At 44.2% G+C, this 23,869-nt stretch overlaps 1 protein-coding gene across 4 annotated transcripts in view; it reads left to right on the top strand.

Annotated features, from left to right (window-relative positions):
* Nhsl1 (NHS like 1) overlaps window positions 1–23,869 on the top strand; it is a 132,339-nt gene that overhangs the window by 85,290 nt on the left and 23,180 nt on the right. For all 4 annotated transcript variants that reach the window (XM_041653423.1, XM_041653422.1, XM_041653425.1 and 1 more), the window contains exons 3-4: window positions 6,117–6,241; window positions 21,229–21,421. In XM_041653423.1, the coding sequence (XP_041509357.1) occupies window positions 6,117–6,241; window positions 21,229–21,421 (318 nt within the window). The remainder of the gene's footprint in view (window positions 1–6,116; window positions 6,242–21,228; window positions 21,422–23,869) is intronic.

The following is a 23,869-nucleotide window of genomic DNA, read 5'->3' on the forward strand; positions in this document are numbered from 1 at the left end:
CATAGGTCTAGGGACGGAGAGTTCAAAATTAAATTGGTGGCAAAGGCTTTCTCCTTCCATCCTCTCTGGGAAATCTTTTTTGCCCCTTCCAGTTTCTGATGGCCCCAGCCAGCTCCAAACTCTGCTTCTAGCTTTACGTGGCTGCTTTCCCTGTGTCTTCAGAGGGCCTTCCTGTCTCTTCACCTCTTCCTCTAAAGACATCAGTCATATTTCACTAGGCCCTACTCTAACAACCTTATTTTAACCTGGTTCTACCAGGAAGGATTTCATTTCCAAGTAAGCACATGGGTATACAGGCTGAAGACTTCTCTATATTTTTTGAGAGGACACAGTTCAATGTATAAATCATATTTTTAGACCAGAGAACCTTCATTTTTTTCTTCTTTGCTTTGATAAGTATCCGTATATTTTGTGGGTGCTGACACTCTTATAGAATAAACCACTCTTAATCCTGAATCTTTGTGTCATGTAAAATTGATTAGATGCATAATCATTTTTATGATTTCGGGAGTTACATCGGTTTGAATGATTTAGCCCTATTTTGGACTGAGGGGTATTAGAAAGGTTCCAGCCATTTACGGAGAGAGGACTCCCCTAGAAGTGTCTTGCATTCTTAGGAAAAGAAGTGTTCCCAGCTTCATGGTGTTGTGGTGAAGGTGTAGCTAAAATTGGTTTAAAAAAAAAAGCACAAAATCTTAATAATTTTACAGCTAGCAAGCCAATCTGGTTACCTGCTGACTTTCAGTAATGAATCAGAGTAGGTATGATTTACGGGCAAAGTCTAACAGCAATGGGTATTGGGGAGAATTGTTTTGCACACACTCCTGATAGTGGGCTCTGTGGAAGTTCTTGTACCCCAGGGTCTAACACAGTGCCTACGCAGACAGTACTGAAAAGTCTTTGTTAAATTAATGTCCATTAATGGAACTCTAATGTTGCGGTTCAACAGATTGGAATCTGTGTCTCTAAGAGACCCAAGGGCTGCCCCTAGCTCTCACATAGAGTAAGCTACGTGTTAAGTCTGTCTGGATTCTAGACAGTTACTTGACAGCTCTAACGGTCTTCATAATCATCAGTCCCCCTTTACAGAAACAGAAGGTTGACTTTCGTTGAAGTTGCGGATTGCTTTTCAGAAGTTTCTCTGCCTCATTTTAGAACTGAAATGACACAGTGAGAGACGAGGTAACAAAAATCTGGAAACTACCGTCGGTGCCATTATTCCTCCATTCGGTAGACTCTTCTGAGCTGTTCTGGAATGTTATCAATTTCCTAACTTCCTTCAAGTTAGGACTAACTGTCCAGCTTGTTTTACTCAACAACATTGGAGTTGATGGAGTGCAGTTGGTTTTTTTACTGTTTGCTCTTTTGGGGGACCTGCCACCCTGCTCCCAAATGAGACTTAGTCTTATAAATGCTTGCCTTAACTTGGCTTATTTCTAGCCAGCTTTCCATTCCTTTCTTTTTCTTTTTTCTTTTCTTTTTTTCTTTTCTTTCTTTCTTTTTCTCTTTTTTCTTTTTTCTTTTGTTTGTTTTGCTTTTCAAGATAAGGTTTCTTCGTAGCTTTGGAGCCTGTCCTGGAAATCACTCTGTAGATCAGGCTGGTTTCAAACTCACAAAGGTCTGCCTATCTCTGCCTCCAGAGTGCTGGGATTGAAGGCATGCACCACCACTGCCTGGCCTAGCCAGCTTTTCTTAAATTATCCTGACTACCTTTTGCCTCTGGGCTTTTACCTTTCTCTGTTTCTGTATCTTTTCTTTCCTTCTTATTCCACCTCTAGCTGGGTAGCTGCCTCCCAGAATCCTCTTCTCCTTCTCTTCTAGCCCCCCTTTTCTTTTTCTCCCCCTATTTATTCTCTCTGCCTGGCAGCCCCTCCTATCCCGCTCCTGCCTTGCTTGTCTGTTCAGCTCTTTATTAGACCAATCAGGTGTTTTAAACAGGCACAGTAACACAACTTCCCAGAGTAAAACAAATGCAACATAGAACAATGCAACACATCTTTGCATCATTGAAACAAATATTCCATAGCATAAACAAATGTAACTCATCTTAAACTAATATTCAACTAATAAAAATGGCGTTCCTATAACTTCCAGGCAGAAGAGCCAGTGTGGGCAACACCAGATTTTCACTGCAAGTCCCTGGTGAGGTGACCTCCATCTGCCTGCCCTTAGGTAGAGATGGTGACCAGACCCACCGCCAGCTCTGACTGTGTGAGGATAGTATAACTACCTTCTGCCACTGAGATTTTGAAATTGGTGTATTAAGCCACTGAGAGTCTAGGACTTTCGGTAGCTGCTGTGTATTCTAGTTCATTGTGACTGCTCAAGTAAATTTAGAAGCAGTAACACAGAAAGAGGGAATTCGGTAAGAATGCCCAGAGAGAAATGAATTTTGAAAATAGCTCTCAGAAACTTACCATAATAGGTTATTTTTTTAGATCTTACGTGGTGTGTGTGTGTGTGTGTGCACGCGTGCACATGTTCGTGCAGGTACATGCGAAAACAGAGATTGACATCAGGTATCTTCAGTCCTTCTCCAACTTGTGTATGTGTGTTGTGTGTGTGCACTGTGTGTGCACTATGTGTGCACTGTGTATGTACATACGGAGGCCAGACATGGATCAGATGTCTTTCTTTACTGAGATCCACCTTATTCTTTGAGACAAGATCTCTCACTGAACCTGGAGCTAATCATGCATGGCCACACCTGTCTTTACGTGTGTTCTAGGAATCCAAACACAGATCTTCTCTCTTGTGTGGAAAGAGTTCTTACCCTCTGAACCATCTTCCCAGCCCCTCTGTCTTATTTTTTTGAGAGAGTCTCACATTGAACCTGGAGCTCCCTGACTTGCCAAATGGCTGATTGGCCAGCAAGCACTCGACACCTCCTGTCTGCCTCCTCCATACTGGGCTTGCAGGAGTGTGTGCTGTGCCCGGTGTTGTACTGGGCTTGCAGGAGTGTGTGCTGTGCTGTGCCCAGCATTTTGTATTTATGCTAGGGATGCTTGCTCAGGTTGTTCCTCCTTCTTGCAGTAGATTCTGTTGGCATTTCTAAGGTAAATTCTTGAGTTGGTTAGACGGCTGTCTTGTTTAGGATTCTTTCCTTCTGTGTTTAAAAGTTTGGCTTACTGGAAATGTTTGCGCATGTTTCTTATGCTAAAGAACTTGTTTTTCTTCCTAAAAGGAAGGAGGGGAAATTTCATAATTGGGCAAGCAGAGGCCTCAACAGTGATACTTATTCGAGCAGTCCTTTGAGGACATTAACTTAGTTTTAGCCTTCGTTTCTATTTCAAGAGTGTGCGCTAAAGGTGGGTCTGCTCCTGTGTTCAGGGCTTGTTTCTGTCTTGCAGTTGCTGGTAAACCCTGGCTGTGAATTATGGGCTGCCTTGCAGTTAAATTACTCTCGTTGTGTTTGAAGGGTCTTTGTTTTTTCATGGTGGTTTGTTCCACTCTCCTCTCATTTATTAACACACAATACATTCAGTCGTAATAAACAGAGCCATGGTTTCAGAAGCCAAGATCTACTGCAAGTTGATAATGGAAATTCTCCTAAATTTCCCTTAGCGTTGGAATAAGTAACACTAGTGAGTTTACTTTATTTCAGAAATTGCATCAGAGAGAGAGAAAAAAAGATCATCTGCTGATTCCTAAACCTCCACTAGTGTTTGTTGGACCTCAGTGTCCACATTTCTCTGAGATGAACGTCATGCTCTGTCTTCTGCACTGGGTGACAGAGGCACCACAACTAGGTGTACAGAACTCATGGTTGCTAACCTCCCATGATTCTTAGTGTTTGGGAGGTTATTCTGAAGGACTTGGGATTTTAAGATTTAACATGTGTCAATCATTTTAGCCGAGTTTAGTATTCTTAGGCATTTCTCCCAAGATAAGAACTAATGTCACTCTTAGAATTGGGCTAGCCCACGAGACTCTACTTCCAAGAGAAAGAAATCTTATATTTCAAATACAGTCTCACATGTTATCGATACAGAAACAAAATTTAACGTATTTTCATTTGTTTGGTTGGTTTTGTTTATTTTGAGGCATGGTCTGTCTTGGTTAGCCCAGGCTGGCCTTGAACTTTTGTTCTTCTGGCTTCCACCTCCCGAATGCCGGGATTACTGGTGTGTGCCACCGTACCAGTTCATGCTCTTCACCTGCTTACCTAGTGTGGCCAGAAACGGTGATGGTGAACAAGAGTTTCGTTTAAAGGCTTCGGTGTATGTCTTTATTTTCCTTTCCTTGTTGGGTATTTGAAAAGCCTGTGTTGCAGAGGCGTGTAGCTGTAGATGGTCGTAATTTGTGGTGGCTTGTCTTATAAGATTTGCCTGCCCTTAGAAGACTCAGTGGTACAGACATGGTTGGGATGGCCCATTTCTAGGGCCACGGCAAAGTGAATCTAGCAGCGCATTACATGCCGAACCCACCGGGTTGTGCTAAGGTATAGGATGTAAAACTGTTGAATTGAGTGTTACTGTTTTTAGCCCTCCCTTAAGGGAGGTATTTAAAGAAACTAAATCAAATATTCAAGAATCCCAGAAATCTCCAGAGAATACCATTTGAAAGATACCCTTCGTGTTTCCTATAGACTCACCTCAGTAGACTAAGGCTCTAAGCCGTTTGTGTTTATCTCAGAGTAATTGATAACTGTTGGGGAGCTGGAAAATATTTCTCCGCCTAAAGGGCTAGATTGCATGAGTGAATTTTCATCTCTACACTCGTGATAAATAAATATATAAATAAATCTAATTTTAAAAACAGTGTGGCTTCTGGAAGCTTCAGGCACTTGAAGACTGTGCTTTAGAAAGTGTTATGAACACTTGCCAGCCCCATAAGTGGCTGAAGCTGTTCCTTAGCTGTCTCATGGCGTTCATCTTCCAGTTACCTTGACATTTTCAGAGAGCTTAGTGACTGTTGTCAGGGACTTTTTTCCCCCCTTTTTCAAGTCTGATATATGGTTCTGAATTAGAAACTTCCTCTATCCATTCCCCTTGCAAGAAAGAAGAAAGAGGTCTTTTATTTTCTGTTCGTAAGCAACAACAAAAACCTCATGATTTTACCTCTTCCTGAAGTGAGTGTTTTTCTCTAGTGAGGGTCTGTGTAGGTTCTGTGTTAACACAGGAACTGTGGTGAGGCCTTAGTTTGGTTCTGGGCTTTTAGGTGTATGGTTTTTAAAAAATCTCTGTAAAGAGAAAAGCACCCTTTTTTTTTTTTTGCTGCCTTTGAAGTTGAAGGGAACTATACTTCACTCCTCTTTCCTGGCATATGCCTCCTTAATAGGTCTGGCTAATAACTGGGAAAGCTCCAGAAGCCATTGGTGCCGTCCCCACACGCTAGCCCAGATAACGAGAGTTCTTGCCTTGGTGTCCCTTGTGACCTTAGCCTGTGACCCCAGCCTCTTGCCCATCAAGACACATGAACCTGTTAATCTCCATGCTGCTGCCAGGCATTCCTCTGTGGGGCTGGCAGATATCTGGGGCTGGCACATCACTTCCAATGAAATCCCACACAGCAAATTTGATATCAAAATTAAATTGCAGGCCAAGTGATACAGCACCTGCATAGCATCTTCAGGGCTGTGAGTCTCATTTCCAGGACCCTGTGCTCTCCTCCCTCCTCCCCCCGCCCCACCCCATCTCTCTGGAAAGCGATAGCATCACGGTCGTTAGATGGTCTCTCATGTCGCCTGTGCTAAGTCCTAGAAACAAGCGTGGCTTGGCCGTCACTTGTGTAATGGGTTTGGAAAAGCTGTTCTAATATAATCAGTAACTCTGTGGCAAATACAGTACAGTAGCGAAGGCCCTGGGGTGACATTCTGATTCACTCCTTCCTTGTCTAGCATACTGACCGTGTGTTTTAATTATGCTAACCTTCCGTTTCCTGGGAACAGTGTTGCTGACAGGTGTTTACTGCATAGGGTCGTGGTGCGCTCTGAAGACCCACTTAAAGTGCATTGACGCGCCATTTAGTGCCTTAATAATCCTTAATCGTTTATAGCATGAGTTTGAAATTCTATTTTGCTTAGGAAAATATTACTGGAAAAGTTAAGTAACGTGGACTTCCAGAAATTCTGGTTTCTAATGGCTTCTTGCCCTTGCTGCCTGTTCTTTCTGCAGAATGTGACAAGCTGAGGCGGGATGGATGCCGAAGTTCTCAGTACTATTCTCAGGGACCCACCTTTGCAGCCAGCTCCAGCCCGTGTGATGATTATCAAGATGAGGACGTGGAAACAGAGCGGAAGGTGAGGCTAGCGTCTGCACGGGCACCTGCAGCATAGGCCACTGCAGCACGGGCCCCTACAGCACGGGCAGCTGCAGCGCGGGCCCCTGCAATGCAGGCCCCTGCAGCACGGGCGTCTGCATTGCACCCTGCAGCACGGGCATCTGCAGCACGGGCAGCTGCAGCACCGGTCCCTGCAACACGGGCCCCTGCAGCACGGACCTCTGCATTGCACCCTGCAGCACGGGCATCTGCAGCACGGGTAGCTGCAGAACGGACCTCTGCATTGCACCGTGCAGCAGAGGAAAGCTTAACGACCCAGAACAAACTGTTTCTTCTAGTGTTGTCATAAGTTAATTTCTTGGTTTTGACGAAAGCACCCTGACCCATGTATGATCTCGTGCAGATGGGAAATGGGTGAAGAGCCCCCCAGGAGCTCTCGATACTCTGCTTGCAATTTATCCTCAAGCGTAAAATTGTCCTACTTTTTACACAAAAGAGAGGCAAGGCCATGATCCAAGAGATGCACAAAAGCAATGTTCACTCTGTACATTTGTACATGTTGAATATCTATTGGCTAGCAGAAGATGTCTTGAAAAAATGTTTTGTTTTTCTTACGACCCAGAGCTCAGCCACCTCTCAGAGAGCTCTGCGCTAGCCCCATACCTGAGCGGGGGAGGTCTGTATAGGTCTGTAGAGATCACCGTTTGAGGGATTCAGGACATGGCACACAGTTCTGGTGAGGGTCCTCTTGACTGTCATATCACGCTGGATGTAGTGACAGGAATAAGGTATCAGAGAACAGGTCACATCTCATAACAGGATGCAAGAGAGTGGCTGGGCGGGTCCAACAAAAACTACCTTAGTTCTCCTCCAGAGCACACCCTGAATGACCTGTCAACTTGCCAATAGTCTGACTGTTTGAGAGTCTTGCCCCTGGAACCGTCCTCATAGGACTAAGCGTGCAAACTTGTGCCATAGAGGCATAAACCATATATTCAAACCCATAGCAAACATAGAAAAACCCTGTTTTGAAAGTGGTATGTTGGGGCTGGGTGGTGGCGGCGCACGCCTTTAATCTCAGCACTCAGGTGGCAGAGACAGGAGGATCTCTGTGAGTTCGAGGCCAGCCTGGTCTGCAAGAGCTAGTTCCAGGACAGGAACCAGAAAAAGCTACGGAGAAACCCTGTCTCGAAAAATCCAAAAAAAATAAAAAATAAAAAAATAAAAAAGTGGTATGTTGGAATAGGCTGGGTGGGGAAGTAATGCCTCTACTTGGTTTTGTTACAGTGGCCAGTTCACTTGGTGACTCTGTGTACCTTTGGGTTCCTTTTCCTCATGCTGCCTCTTGTCGCACGCACAAGAGGTTCTAAATACATAGGAGATATATGTATATGTATGTATATATATTTATGTATGTGTGTGGTGGAGATTTTTATTTTCAGCGTCTCATTTTCATTGTAGTATGTGACGTGGACAGACAGTGAAATTAATTAAAGTAAGGGGATTGGGTTTGGCTTAGAAAGCACTTTTTGAAGATTTATTTTGATTGTTTTACTTTATGGGCACGCGTGAAGTGGGAGTGTATGTCAGTGCACAGCATGCTGTTGCCTCGGAGGCCAGAAGAGGGCGTCGGATCTCATTGCCTTCTTTCCCACCTGGATAGTGATGTGTGTGTGTTTGTGTGTGTGTGTGTGTGTGTGTGTGTGTGTGTGTGTGTTTCCTAAAGGGTATGTTGACATGTTAGGCTAGTCTTTTTGCTAAGGCATACAAAAATGGTTGTCTACTATTATATAATGGGACAAACAGGCATTTCAAAGTTGATCTGTTCTTGAATATCAAAAACTCTTATTCTTCTTTATTGGCACAAGTAGGGAAAATGAAAAGCAGAGGTGAAGTGGACAGTGAGATTTGTGTATATCCAGGGAGACCTCAGCCTTCCACTGATCCCCACAGCAGGAAAAACCAATGGTGGGCCCAGAAATAGCGCCTAGGAATGAGCCAGAAATGGTGTCTGGGAGTGGCACGGTTGTATAAGCTGTGAGTATCCAAGCGTAAGGGGTCCCTGGCAGCAACTTGGTTTATCTTGGCAACTCTTCAAGATTCTAATAGAATGGAGACCTGATTTCTAAATTCTTACTGGCTGCTTACTCACCCTGACAACACAGGGGGATTTGCTTGCACTGTCTCCCCTGGAGCAGGAACCGGAAAGTGCGACCACAGACAGAGCTCTTGAAGCCTACATGTTCTTTCTTTTCTTTCCTTCTTAAAAAGTTTAATATTTATTTGTTGTTGCATGTGCTGGTGTGTGCTGGTGTGTGATGGTATGTGTGCATGTGTGTGATGGTGTGTGCTGCTGTGTGTGCATGTGTGTGCTGGTGTGTGCTGATGTGTGTGCTGGTGTGTGTGCATGTGTGTGATGGTGTGTGTGCATGTGTGTGATGGTGTGTGTGCATGTGTGTGATGGTGTGTGTGCATGTGTGTGATGGTGTGTGCGCTGGTGTGTGCTGGTGTGTGTGCATGTGTGTGATGGTGTGTGCATGTGTGTGATGGTGTGTGTGCATGTGTGTGCTGGTGTGTGTGCATGTGTGTGCTGGTGTATGATGGTGTGTGTGCATGTGTATGCTGGTGTGTGATGGTGTGTGCGCATGTGTATGGTGGTGTATATGGGAGACGGTGTGTGTAGATGCACACACTTGAATGTCAGAGACAAACTTTGGGGAGTCCTCTTCTTCTACCATAAGTCCCACCTTTGGTCATCATGCTTGCACAGTAGCTCCCTACCTGCTGAACTTCCTCGCGTTCTTTCTTAGCAAAGGGATCACAGGCTCCCTGACGTGTGTGGTAGAAGAGCTGTTCTCTAAGAACTTCAGATGCTCCCTCTGGGTCCCAGACGTGGACAGTGTCTGTACCACAGCCTTCCTATAGTTGAGCACTCAGGAAAGCACACGGCCATCGTAAAATCTTGCTTCTTTGCTCCCATAAAGTTTAGTTACTTTTGTAATTAAAAAAAATCCAGGTTAATGCTTGTTCATTGGCTTGAAATCCTTGGAATACGTACGCCGTTACTGACGTTTAAAAGGAACTGTTCTTGTCTTTCTGTATACACCAAGTGTTACCAAGTTTTGGTTGTTTTGCTTTGGTTGTTCGGTCTGAATTTTATCTTAGTTTGTTAAGCAGTTCGCTTCAGATCTGAGGAAATAGCTTAGAGGCAGAATACTTGCCAGTCATGACCAACGTCTCTCCCACAAGAGACATCATAATAAATGTGCTTCAGAATAAAATAAATATCAAGTTGTTTTGTATTATAAAATGTGTTAGTGTTATCTAGATACAAATTAATTCAATCACAATAGGCCATGCCATCTTAGTTCCCTTTCTTGTTTCTGTGACAGCAGTACCCAGCGAAAGAAACTCAAGGGAGAAAGGTTCTGCCCACCATTGTAGGGAGGTCGGATGTAGAACTTGAAGCAGCTGGAATACCTTCGTGCTAGTGCTCAGCTTGCCTTCTTCACTCTCTTACAATCCCCTGTCCAGGGAATGGCACCGCCCATAGTGGGTAGGTCTTTCCATTAGGAAAATTCCTTGTAGTCCTCGCAGACAAGCTCACAGGCCAGCCTCGTCTAGACAACCCCTCATCAAGACTCCATTCCTGGGTCCTTCTAGATTGTCTAGATTTAGTTAACAACTCAAACTAACCATGCCACCAACATATTCAACCTCCTTTTCCTTCTTCCCACATTTTAAAAATTATTTTCTTTTAGGTTAGGGTACAGAGTAATGGGTTTCATCCCGTTATCATCACACACAGCTGTCGTACCGTATTCCCGTTTGTTCAACCTCCATCTCCTCTCCTGGTGTCCCTTCCCATCTACTGTTTGGTTCTCTTTCTTCCCTCCGTTAGTCCACTCTTTAGCTTTCTTATTATCCTGCTTCCTCCCTTCTTTGCTTCCCTTCCTTCTTCCTTCTCTCCTTAAACCCTTGCCTTTGGGCTAAGTCTTTCCATGTTTTATTAACTCTGGTAATTTCTAGATTTTGTGTAGCACAAAAATACTTACTTGGGGCCAATGAGATGGTTCAGCCAGTGAAGGTTCCTGCCACCACGCTTGATGACCTGAGCTCAGAACCCAAATAGAGAACAGCACCCACAAGTTCTTCTCTGGCTTATACACACACACACACACACACACACACACACACACACACACTTTTGAACATAACTAACATTTTTTTCAACCACTCATTTGCACCTCAGTATTGTATACCCAGTCTGGTGCTCTTAGAGCACCTAGGTATTTGACATTTTAGTAATATTTGGAAGAGAAAGTCTTCTGACCTGAGCTGTTGCATCAGGGAAGAGATAACTCTGGAATTAGATCCAGGAAGTGTTGGAGAAGTGGTGAGTCACAGTTCCCTTGTTAGTAGGCGAGCAATTTCAGGATTGATCTCTGCTGCACTGTTTCTGTAGCTCTTTCTCCAGCCACGCAAGGCTTTCGTGGCCCTACCGAGAAGGTTAAACATGGAATAAGATTGATTTTTTTTTAATAGACAATTCATTCACTTACAGCAAATATTTTATGAGGCAGCTCAATACGCCAAGCATTGTTCCACATCCTAAGGCTCCTTCCTGCTATTGAAGGAATAACAGCAGTGAACAGTTGGCATAATATAGTAAGTACCAGTGGTTATGAGATCCTTCTAGAGCATCAAGACTGCTGTATTAGATGGAAGCATCCACCAAGGATGCAGTGGATTTGTCATTAAAGCAGAGCTTGGGGTGAAGTGTAAGAAAACCCACCCCCAATATCCCGGGAAGACCCCTCTAAGGAGGAGAGACAGTAAGTCTGGAGACTGTAGCATGCTTCCTGTGGGAACAGCTGGAGAGAAGGGCAGGAGGGTATCGGGCAAGGGGGAGAGAAGTGAGGAGGACCGTGGGAGAGGCAGCCAGTGACCTCAGACTGATTGATTCTGGGCGAGATGAGAAGTCACTGGATGAGTGGAGCAGGGAAGTAATGTGCTCTGGGTTGCGAATTAATGTCGTTTATGAAGATGAGCTCGCAGGGAATTGATGACTGATGCGAAGAGACCAGACAGTAGGTGACTGCCGTAATCCAGGGAATAAAACACGCGTGGGGACAGGGGCAGAGGTAGCAATGGTAGAGGCTCAAAGTGTGTCTTGTGGACATTGCTGAAGTTAAAGCAATTGAGGATGAATCTGTGTTTTATCTTCATCTTGAAGTGCTTGTTAGGAATTTTTCATTGTTTTATCTTGAAGTGCTTGTTAGGAATTTTTCATTGTTTTATCTTGAAGTGCTTGTTAGGAATTTTTCATTGTTTTTCGTTATTATAGGAGTCTAGCCCATTGGCCCCACCCTTTCTGTGGCCCATCATCATAGCCCCACCTTTGTCTGTTCTTTCAGCTGTGCTGGTGTTTCTTCTTCTGTCACGTGACCAGTGAAGTCTCACTTCTGGTTTGATCCAGGCTTCTTCCTGCTTTCTAGCCTAATTATCTCAACAGGCCTAGAGAGAAGCACCAGGGCATCTTAGTCACACTGCTAGCGGATGACTCTCAGCCAACTCTAGCATGCTAACTCATCCGCTTCTGCTGCTGCTCTCTCAAGTTGTACGCCATGCCGTCTCAGGTCTCCAAACCCTGTTCTCCAATGGCTGGTGCAGCCTCTGGAAAATTAAGGCAATCAGAAAGTAGCTTTCCCCCAAACCACATGGCTGCCCCGCTTGCACCTGTTCCTATGTACACTCACCTGTCCTGCCACCACGATGGATAAACGGTTGCTAGTCCTTTTCTCTCCCATTGTATCCCAAGTGCCCAGTGTTTGGCATGCAATAGGCACTCGGTGTCTTCCTAATGGAATGAATATGGCCAACCTCTAGAGAACGTTAGATGTGCAATTTGCCCCACCCTCTTTGGCCTGATGGCATCTTTCTTGCTTGCACCATAACCATCATTAGGTGAACACCCTGAACTTTCTTTCATCTTGAAGGAAACTTCCTTTAATCTTTCATCTCCCTCCAATTCCACCAGGTTTTCCGTTCCTCTTTATTTCTCCAAAGAACTGTCTAGACTTGCTGTCTCGACTGCGTGTCTTCAGAGTTTCCCTTGAAGCCCTCCAAACCGCCACCCTTAGCTCACCACTCAAACTACCCTCGTGCCCAGTAGGCACTTCCGGGGTTCCATACCAGTGCCTCTCAGAATGCGTCTTCTCCTGTCAGCAGCATTTGACATCATTTGTGAATCTTCTTGGAGTATTTACTAAGCTTCCAGAAGACCACATTCCTTCCTGGTTCCCCTGTCCCTCATTGTGTGACTTCCTAGTCATGACTTCTCCTTTTCTTCTAGATGTCTTTCTAAACTGATACAGTAGGCTCAAATATGTGCCTCTATTCCTCTGTAACAGATTCATGCCTTGGGTGATCTCAGTGCATCCCCTTAGTTCTAAATCTCATGTGTGGAAGTTTTCTAAAATTCATTTTTTTTTAAAGGCAGAATCTCACACTGTAATCAGGTTGACCTGGCACTTATAATGTAGCTTGACCCTACTGCTTCAGCCTCTGATTACTGCTATTACAGATGTAGGCTCTCTTGCCCAGCTTTAAATATCAATTTCTTGCCTAAACATAAACATTTATCTGTTGACTGTCCATCTTCCCTTACCATAGATTTATCCAAGTCCAAGTATGTGGTTCTCAGAACCCTCTTAAAAACACACCAAAAGAAACTCAGTCACGATAGCTTTTTCCATCTCCGTGAACCCGCACCATCCCACCAGGATTCTCAGTGAGAAACATCAGGCACATCTGACTATTGTGTCCACCACTGCCAGAAAACTCAGTGGGATTACTAATTCTTAAACTGCCTTTAAAAACATCTCAAATTTTTTAAAACTGTGCTGTGGTAGTGCACGCCTTTAATCCCAGCACTTGGGTGGCAGAGGCAGGCAGCTCTGAGTGAGTTCAAGGCCAGCCTAGTTCCAGGATAGCCTCCAAAGCTACAGAGAAACCCTGTCTCAAAAAATTGAAACAAATGAGCCAATAAATAAAACCCCTCAAATGTGGGCATCCTGCACAGGGTAGGTCAGCATGTGGTACATGAGAGCAGGAATAAGGCAGGTGACAGGTGAGCTGGTGAGGACCGCTCAGGTTTGAGCTGGTCAGTTCTCTGTGTACCAAGCTGGCTCGTAGTAGGAACAGAAACAATGGGGAGAGTGACAAGGAGTTTGACTTGTTGCATGGCTAGTCGGAAATCATTCACATTTGATTTTATAATTTACGTGATATATCACATCTGACCCCAGAAAAGAGGGAATGTTTTTACAGGCCTGTCTTATGGAAAGTGGGCAGGGTGGGCTCAATGGTTTGAAACTGTTCCTGATCAAAAGGGAAATCTCAGTTCTTTTTTTTAAAAGATTTATTTATTTTTATTCCACCTGTGGGAGTGTTTTGCCTGCATGTATGTATGTGCATTGTGTATGTGGGTGTGTGTTTATGTGAGTGCAGTGTCTACGGAAGCCAGAAGGGGGCGCTGAATCCTCTAGCACTTGAGTTTCCACCAGCTGTGAGCTGCCAGTGGGTTTTGGCAACTAAACCCATGTCCTCTGCAAGAGCAGTAAGGACTCTTACTGGCTGAGCCATCTCTCCAGCTCCAAGTTCAGTTCTTCTTAACAGATTAGTTTAACACAAAGCCAACTCTTGCCAGAGACTATAGGAAGCAGATTGACTGGCCAGTCTGTCTGATGAAGGTCAACTTTATCAATCATAAATCACCAGGAAACACGACCAGGAGCTCATTAAAAGACAAGTACTCCACCGTTAACTGCAGTTTATGTTAATGACGATGTATGGACTTAGATAAAGTATGGCAATTGACTATTAATACTGAAATTATTAATAAATCTTGGAATAAAAATCATGTAATTCAAAATAGTAGATATAGACAGGATATTTAATGCAATTTAACAACCATTCCCAATAAAACCCCAAAATGGAGTGAGGGTCAGGGAGATGGTTGAAGGAGGGTAAAATGCCTCCCGTGCCAACCTGATGACCTGAATTCTATCCCCCAAACCCAAGATAAAAGGAGGGAGAGAACCCAATCCTAGATGTTTTCCACTGGCCTCGCCGTGCATGCTGTGGTGTTTCTGCAGGTCCCATCAGAATGCAACCTAAGAGAAGGATGCTCACTGCCATGGTCACTCCTTACCCCTGACAGGGACGAACTGTACAGCACAATTAGAAAAGCGGTACTCTATCAGGCATTGTCTCTGCGTGGCTGAGTGCTTCTAGGCACGCTGCGAGATCCTGAGTCCAACCCCTTGCACTGCTAAACAAAAACAAACAAACAAACGTCCTATCCCATATCAGAAACAAGCACACAATTTGGAACGTTTGAGGTTATATTACTACTCTTGGCACAGTTTAAGTGTGTGTACTTGTTAAATTTAGAAAAACTGCACATTCTAAGCTCGTATAAATAATGCAGTGCGATGATTTAGGAAGCTATCAAGTTAACATGCAGAAATCCGTAGCCTCCATATCTATAGTCAGGGTAAGAGGAGCCAAAGGTAACTTTAGTCGGGAGTGTATGCCATCTGCACAAGTAAGCTGTAGAATAGCATGAAAGCGCAGAAATAGGAGGTGAGGAGATGTTCTCAGAGCAGAGATCCCAGTGCACAAATGCTGTCATTTCTTCCAGAGTTGATTTGCTAAGTTAACTCTATAGAGAAGTAGATTTGCTCTGTTCTGTCTTGGGGCTATTGGAAGAGGACCATGGGGAAGCTGGGCCCAGGCCTTGGTAGCAGGGGCGACTGGAAAACAGAAGAGCAACAGGAAGGGAAGCTACCTGTGAAGATTGGTAAGCAGTCTGGAATCTGGCAGTGTGGGCCCTACATGTAGGGGCCAGCAATACTTGATACCAAAACCAGAATATAGTTAGAAACGAACTAGGTCTTCACTGGGTGTCGTAGGTCATCCAGCTGATGCTTCACATCAGATTGAGTCCTGTGAACAAAGATGGAGCTCTATGACCTATCTCTGTTCTCTCTTGTTAAGTCCTGTGAACAAAGATGGAGCTCGATGTCCTGTCTCTGTACTCATTTAATGCCAAGGCTGCAATTCAGTTCGGACAATGTTTTAAAAAACAAAACAAAACACTTCATTCTCAAAGGGTGCTGACAACTTTAGAAAGTGCAGAAGAAGCCACCCTCAAGGGCAAATTCTCCCGGGAAAACCCTGTTGTGTTTCCTAGGGAGGTTGGGGGCAGCCTGGTGAGGAAAGGCTGAAGAACCCAGGAAGTACAGGAGCTAACACATGCTTAGCCTGCACAGGAGCTAAAGCAAAGCATCTGATTTGTATCCAGCAAGGATTGCATTTCCCGAAGTGCTTGGTGTAGGGGCTCTGACCTAAAATGTAAGTTGTTGATAGAGCAGAGGGTGATGGCCAGACCCTTAGAAAAGAGACCCCGAGGGGTGGGTATTCTGCTTATTTACTGGGGCTAATTGTCCTAGAATAATTGTCCTAATTATTCCCCATGCAAGAACTCTTGCCGTGTGTAAGGCTCGACAGTCTGTTTAAGGGGTGAAGAAAGGTAATTTGCTAATGAGAGCCACATGTCTTTGATACTAAAAGCAGTAATGCGGCATGGCAAGAAGAAAGTTGAAATGATTTCCAAGTGTCTGTGCTGCCCGTATCTAAACAGCGGACAAACACGCGGGAGCGAAAAGTGCCCTCAGAAGCGGGTATTTCAGACATTCCAGAAAATGCCCTGTGTCTCAGCTGTGGAATCGCAGAAGTCCCCGCTCTTTGTTCTTGCGTTGACTCTTCCCTTCAGCATTCAGTCCATGTGACGTTTGCAGAGCGATCTGTTGCAGGTGCCAAAATGCTTCCCGCAGGTAGATAGGCGGGCTCTCCAGGTGCCATTGTGGGGGGCTGCATTGGACGGTGTGTTCGTGGATTCTGGGAACGCGCACAGAGGCTCCATTGTCTAAGGGAAAGGGCACCAGGTGCCAGTTACTCAATCTCTTGCATAAAATTCATCCCCAGAGTGATGAGTTGGATTGGAATTTTGGCAATCAATTGTTGGCCTTGGTGGTAGTAACAGAAACTGAAATTGTCTTTTCTAGTTCCTGTTATTTTTTTTGAACCGGCACCCTGGAGGTGTTTTAGGTTTCGTTAAAGGAAATACTTAAAGCAAAGAAAGACTTTGAAGACAGCGGCAGGGGCCTCACTCCTTGCTGTAACCGGAGGCTCATTTGAACCTGATGCAGAGAGCACAGGTTCGAGACAGCTTCCCCACCTGTTCAAGCCGGTTCCTTTGCTTCCTTAAGTGTGCTTTGGTTTCTTTCACTGTAAAGAGATGAAGCCACATGTGGCTCGCGGGGGACAGCCCTGGTTTGCAGCTGCTTGCCTGTGTAATTATTAATAGCTCGGCTCTGCTCTCAAAGGCATTGGAGTTTTGATGTAGATGGTATCTCACTGTGCTCTATCCCCCAACCCCAAAGAGTGTTATAAGGGTGAGCGGACGGATGTCCGGAAAGCCCTGTGTGTAGTGCCCGGAATGACATACTGTGTGCTCACGTAATGATGATTACTTTTATTAAACTGTCCAAGCCAGACATCAAAGAACATGGCACAATAGACAATGTCTGCTTTATGAAAATTTGGCCACCCTCCCAATCATCTTGTCTCTTATTCTGCCCACATGGAGTTTTCTGCCTGAAGCAATGGATTTGAGTTCTTTTGGCAGCTACTAAAAAAAAATATGATTATCCTGACTTCACAGCTCATCCCCATCCGTAGGTACAGCTCCTACCAGCAGTCCTGCAGTTTCTAACTTTGTAATCCTAGCAGCACAGCTTAAAACTTCTCCAGAATTTGTCCCCTCATTGTCTACCGTTTTCCTTAAGAATCCTACAAAATGGGTGTTTTGATGCTTGTGATTGTTGTTTTAACGGTTTGGAATTTGAGACTCAGAAACAGGGAACACTTTCACATAATTGCACAACTAGAAGGTGTCAGGGAAAGCATGGGTCCAGGGCTTCTCAGACTCAAATCCTTTTTATTGTACCGTGTTACTTATTAAAAGGGTGGCATGGCCAACCTGCCCCCTCCCCCAATTTCTTTACTTCCGTATGCCACTTTTGGGGCTTCTCTCTATCTATGTATCTATCTTTGGTTGGTCTGGCATTCCTAGTTAAGGATTCCGGAGGGTTTGGAGAGAGGAACACCTTGGCATGACCCACAGTGTGAAAAGAGACTATACTGCAGGAAAGGGAGGGGTGAGGGTGGGTGATGAGCAGAAACAGGAAGAGGAGACAGTTACTGGGCTGGTTTAGGAGCCAGGGTGTTAGGAGATGTTGTTTGTCATCCTCCAGTCGCTATAACAAGTACTAAGTAACTTTTTGTAAGAAGAAAGAGGTTGTTAGTGTCTTGTAGACTGGAGGTTTCTGCCCACGAATGCTTGGTCTTCTTGTTTGTGGGGCCTGTGGAGAGTCAGCATTTCATGACAGAAATGAAGAACCAAGCAAAACCATCTCCGTGTAGCCAGAGGACAAATACATCAGCAGAAGGAGGAGCCAGAATTCCAGTCTCCTCTAGGAGGGCATTTTCACCATGAACCAAAATCCTCTCACTCGGCCCCGCCTCCTAACAGTCCCAACATGGTTAGGTAGGATGAAGCTGGGAAGAGGCCTCTAACACACGGGGGGTGTAACACATGGGGTGGGTAACCATCCAGACCACATCTTTCTTAATAGAACCTGTAGGAAAGACTGTCACTGAGACTCAGTGGGGGGGGTTCCTGCAATGTTTGTAAACAGATTGGTTCTGGGAGTTGAATCTTTCTGAAAGTCATCCACTCTGGCCTTTTCTGGGTTGGATGGTGGTACCGAGGAACAGCCACATTGCCTAGGAAATCTGCTCACCAGAGAAGAGAGGGCTTTGGGAGCTTGGTAAAATCGATTTGCTTTGTGAGTGAGTTGTCACACTATAGCCAGCCCTGGGGATGATTCTTCTATGGCAACCAAAACTGCAGGGAAGTCCTGCCTCTCTGTGAAAGCGGTCCATTCTGACATCATCCAGAAAAGTAGGTTAGTAGGCCTGCGGAGCCTCCTCCGGGTGCTGAGGAGACAAGAGGGGTGCTTGTCGCTGGTCCCTGGTGATGTCACCTGGGAAAGGAACTCATATGTCGTCCACCAGCCCAGGCCTCCATAGCGTTTTTGCCAGGAGTTGCTTTCTACCCTCCAAATTTATGCTGCCTGTTCTGCTGGAGTAAACGTCTAACTCACTCGGTTGAGATTCCACCTCAGACACGTGACTGTTTTACAAACTGCCATGATGTTCTCACATGAAATCAGTTTTAATATGCATATGTGTGTGCCTGCACCTTGCAGATAGAGAAAAGTGTTAAAAGTCCGAGTTAACAAGAGTGTCGAAACTACAAAAAGTCTGGAACCGATGGGTTTACACCAGTGGGCTTAGCTTCTGATGCCTCAGAAATCCATTTGATCAACTTGATGGTCTACTTATTTTATTATTGTGTGAGTGTGAGCAAGCACATGCCATGTGGAGGTCAAGAGACAACTTGAAAGACTCGGTTTTCCCCTCTCATGTGAGTTCCTGGGATTGAACTTGGCCGTGGGAAGTACCAGTACCCACTAAGACATCTTGCTGGGAATTTTGTAAGATCTGTGTGTGATCTGATCATCAGACTAGTGCTCAGGTTAGTGCCGTAGTCTGTTGTCAGTGACACACGCTCAGCTTATACAGAGAGTCTATTTGTCTAGTTACAAATATTAATCCACATTTTTTTAGATTACAAAGAAACTAGATGGTCTTTTGTGTTTTGCAAGTTAGCAATGGCAAACATAGATATTGAGATATTTAATTGCACACACACACGTTTTCGAGATTGGGGTTCTCTGTGTAGCCCTGGCTCTCTGTGTCTGCCATGCCATCGTATTTAGCAGTCACGACACATGCACATTTATTAAGACCTAAGAGTCCCTCCCGGCGCAGAAGATGGCGTTTCAGAGAGGCTGGGACTTTGTACCATTCAGCCTTGTCCCTAGACCGTTTTTCAGATTTGTGTCCCTCAAGCAGTAGAAGGGATGGGTATTTTTCAGGCAGTCTTTTTTCATAGCAGTAAACGGTGGTTGTAACTGGAGGTTTCTCTTCCGTCTGCCATTTTGCAAATAACCACTCTGAGGCTTAATATTAATTACAAACTGTTTGGCCTATTAGCTCAGGCTTATATTAACTAGCTTTTACAACTTAAATTAACCCATTTCTATTATTCTGTGTTTTGCCATGAGGCTTGTGACTTGTTACCTCACATCTTGCTTCCTCAGTGACTGCTGTTGTCTCCCTGACTCTGCCTTCTTTCTTCCTGTCTCTCTGCTTGGATTTCCCACCTAGTTATATTCTGGTCTGCTATAGGCCAAAGCAATTTCTTTTTTAGCCAATGGTAATAAAACATATTCACAGCATAGAGAGGAACATCCCACATCAAGTGATGGAAGTGGCCTTGTGTCTGAGGTGACATGATGACCTAATTATTCTTTATTAATAAAAACTTGGGAGGCAGATATTGGGGTAAGAACCTGAATGATCAGAGAAGGGGTGGAGAAGAAATCAGGGATCTCCTGTCTCTTCTGTTCCTCCATCCAAAAGGCTGCCTTTCTAAGCCCCGCCTTCCTGCTCCTGTCTCTCCATCTTTCCTCAGTCCTCTAAAACCTCTCTGTTTAGTTTTGGTCAGCTAGTGGCTCACTCCGCCTTCTGATTCAAAGCAAGCTTTATTGTCAGAATACAGTCAAAATATCACACAACGGTGACGGACTGATGTCTTTCTGTATTTCTATTTCTTCCATGTGTTCCTTACGTCCTACAAGGCATCCAGACACGCCATTTAAAGCTAGATAAATCTTTATGAATGCAAACAAGTCATGGGGGGTGGGGGGAGAGAGAGAGAGAGAGAGAAAGAGAGAGAGAGAGAGAGAGAGAGAGAGAGAGATTCCTTACCAATACTAAATAACAGTTACCTTTGCTCCAGGGCCTTAGCCAAGAGAGGTTAAAATGACCTGGGAGCTGCTTACACAGGTTTATGACCCTATCTTTTTCAACAACTAATTTTTATCTTGTGGCGTTTCAGTTTAAATTCTATAAACTTGATTATTCCTTTCACATTTATTGTATATCTTAAATGGCTATTTCCTCACAACAAGCCAGGAATTTTGTTGTTGTTTTGTTTTAAGCATGGTGCATTTATTTTGAGTTCTTGGGCCATCCTCATTACAGAACTGGCTGCCCGGGAGCTCTGGTGAAGTCTTGTTTAAAATGCTTGCCAACACAGCTTTCTTGCTTACATGTCTTCAGGTATTGCACAGAAGGGCACTGAAGAAGGCCTCTTCAGGGAGAATGCTAATCTGTATCAGAGAGAACGCAGCTAAAATGTTGTCCTTGAGTTCCGATAAGGCCCAGAGCGCAGCGTTAGTCAGCCTCTTAGAACTTAACAATTTCACCCTGATTTTTTTAAAGCCCATATAGATAGCTTCATAAGCACCAAATGACTGAACAATGGCTCCATCGTTTTGTGTGTGAAGCATTCCTGGAGGTCAGAGCCTAAAGGAAATAGGATTGAAGCTAGAAATTGCTTTGAGCAAAACTGAGTTTTAATACAGATAGAAAGTGGTGGCCTTAGCGATGACATTTTTTTCGGGCTTCTGATGTTAGACAAAATCCATAGGCTTTTAACCATGGCGGAGTTAAGCAAAACTGGAAGGCTGTAAAGATTCTGTAAGTCAGCAAAACCTCTGCTATGCCGGCATTCTCCAGACGAAGGACACAGCGAATCATGTGTGGAAGGTCACGCGGAGATTATTGCTGTGCTCTTAGAAGGGGAACCGTTTTGGGACTTGCTTTAAGTTAGTATCATTTTTTAAATAACTACTTGTAGCTGTTCCTGCTAATTACATACATTGTTTCTCTCTCCCACGGCAGTGTTCTGTCTCTTCATCTGAAGAAGAAAGATTTATCAGCATCAGACGACCTCGGACGCCAACCTCAGCTGACTTCTCCGACCTTCACACTCAGACAAACTGGACCAAGTCCCTGCCGCTGCCAACACCAGAAGAGAAGACGCGGCAACAAGCCCAGACAGTCCAGGCTGATGTGGTTCCTATTAACATAACTGGTATGTTTGCAGGGTGGACAGAGTCAGGGTGTCCTTGGGAGAGTGCCTTTGGCTTTGTTAGGTGTATGCTGTCAGCATTTTCTTTATGCACCCAAGTGAAGAGCTGTGGGGTGGCCTCCTACTCTTTATGTGATGAAGAAAACACTAGAACTGTATATGTGTGTATGTAAAAAAACACATGTTGTTTGTTAAATAAGGGAGAACTCGATGGTTCAACTGTTTGTGGAGAGATGGCTTTTGAACTGCACTGTTCTTAACTAAGATTTTGGTTCTGTAGGAATATCCTGTCTTTGTGGTCCTTAGCGGCAAAAACTGTGTACTATCATAAGAAATATTTCTAGAAACGAGAAGGAAATGTTTCATTCTGTTTATACTGATTATTTTCTTACCTTTTGTTTGCCCAAATGGAAAAGAAGGAATGTTTGAGATAAAGGCATCAATTAAATTGTAACCAAAGCATATCTTTAAAAAAAATCTCAGTAGAATGATAAGAGAGTGTGCCTCAGTTTCTAAAAGCTGAGTCTCAATCCTCAAATAAAGATTCATTTCTGCCAAGGGAATGACTTGAAGAATTGGCACATTGGCCATACTGGGGCTACTAATTGTTGAGTTGAATCATTGACTCTTTAGATGATTAAGACAACAAGTAACAGAACACAGAGAGCTCCGAGCTGAGCATGACCTTAGAAGAGCTGTTCACAAAGAGCCCGGATTTGCCGTCTTTATTTCGCCGGTGTCTTCCAAGAGAACTGGCGAGCAGTGTGAGTGAAGGGGCACAAAACACAAAATGGTAAAGTGTGGAAGGACGCGTAAAAGAAATCCCTCACTAGCTCAGAATTGAGAAATAGATGGTTATTTTAAATTTAGGGGTAAACTCACAAATCAGAATCCTCTGCTGGAACGGAGAACAGAACCTGAATCCATCAACCAGAGAGAAAACCGACATAGGCTCTACATGGGCTTATATAGTATAAGAGGCCATGCACCAGTGGGCGGGTAACCACTGGCTGTAAGACTTCCTAGAGCAGTAAAGAGTTCGTAGTAGCTGGACCCGGCCCCGAGTTTAGTCCTCAGTGTGTGTGTGTGTATGTCCACACACATGAACTCATATTGCCATCAACTATGTTGGTGTAGGAATAAGTGATTAGTGTCATATACACAGAATCCACACAAAGCCTTCTCTCTATGTCCTTAAAACTGGCTGACCGAGAGGAAGAAGTTTTCATTGACTATTAGGATGAAAGCCTGCTGCATCCTATCTTTTGAGGCTATTGCTGTTGGAAGGCTTGTTACCATGGCACCAGTAAACTTGCAAGGCATAATAACATTTAGATAAGATGTGTGGTTTTTTTTTTTAAAAAAAAAAAAAACAGTATATTTAGAAAGTAAGTGTAGAATTTTCATGGAAATTTAATAAATACATGAATTAGTTCCAATTCCATGTACATATTTTACATTTTTACAAACTTCCACCTTAAAGAAACAGCATGACATTTTAACTCATTTTCTTCATAAACAGCATTGCTGATGTCTGTGAGCATGGCTCCCTTCCACCTAGCTCACGTCGATAAAATATGACTGTTCTGAGTAGCTATGCTGGAGAGCAGTGTGGTGCTTACTCCTGACGTCATTAGGCATCCGCATGCTTATATTTTCCACAAGAACACGGGTCATTTGATGGATGAAAAGCAGAAGAAATGTGACTATGTGATTGAAAGCATCAAAATAATACTATGAGCTATGCATATTGTGTCATGAAGCGTGACAGCCCTCCAAGGAATGAGAATGAAAGGTTCTGCCTTGAAGTGAGGAGCAGGAAACTAGAGCAAGGAGGGGTTTGGGCCAGAAGCAGTGTTTGCAGTGAAATGCCTCCTCGCAGATGGCTCATCCAGGTGTTTCTCTGAGCGTTCTTACCTGTCTGGCTGCTAAATAGACAGGAAGTACATAGATAGATATAAAAAGGAGGCTTTCGAATGCCACCCACCCTAGGTGAATGAATGCTGATAATGAACTGGACAGCGTGAGACCTGTTTTTAATCTGTTTTTAATCGTGTGGCTGGCATTTTCACAGAGCGCCAGCATTAACGTAACAGCTGTATACGTATTGATCTGTTGTCTGCGTCTGTGTGTTCACATAGACACACGTGTTTCTGAAGGATGCATTTCTCTAGTCTGGTCCAAAGAAGCAGTAAGTTTAAAGCTTTCACTCCAGGTGGTTGGGCTGGCACGGGTTCTTCAGCCTCCTACAGTTTATTTATTTCTAAGATTCCAGATTTCTTTCGATAAAAATGCTTGTAGGAAATGGCCACGTGCTTGTGAAATTTGGTGATATTGATGCGCTCACTTGGTATTTCAGTACAGCTTTGGAAGAACAAATGCCGCTACGTATATGACGCCTAGCAGGGTTAGAGATACAGAGCAGTGAACCACTGCCTGCAAGGGAATTTA

Source organism: Microtus oregoni, unplaced genomic scaffold, assembly GCF_018167655.1.
Source record: "Microtus oregoni isolate MIOR12 unplaced genomic scaffold, Mior012 000006F_ref0000085, whole genome shotgun sequence".
NCBI lineage: Eukaryota > Metazoa > Chordata > Mammalia > Rodentia > Cricetidae > Microtus > Microtus oregoni.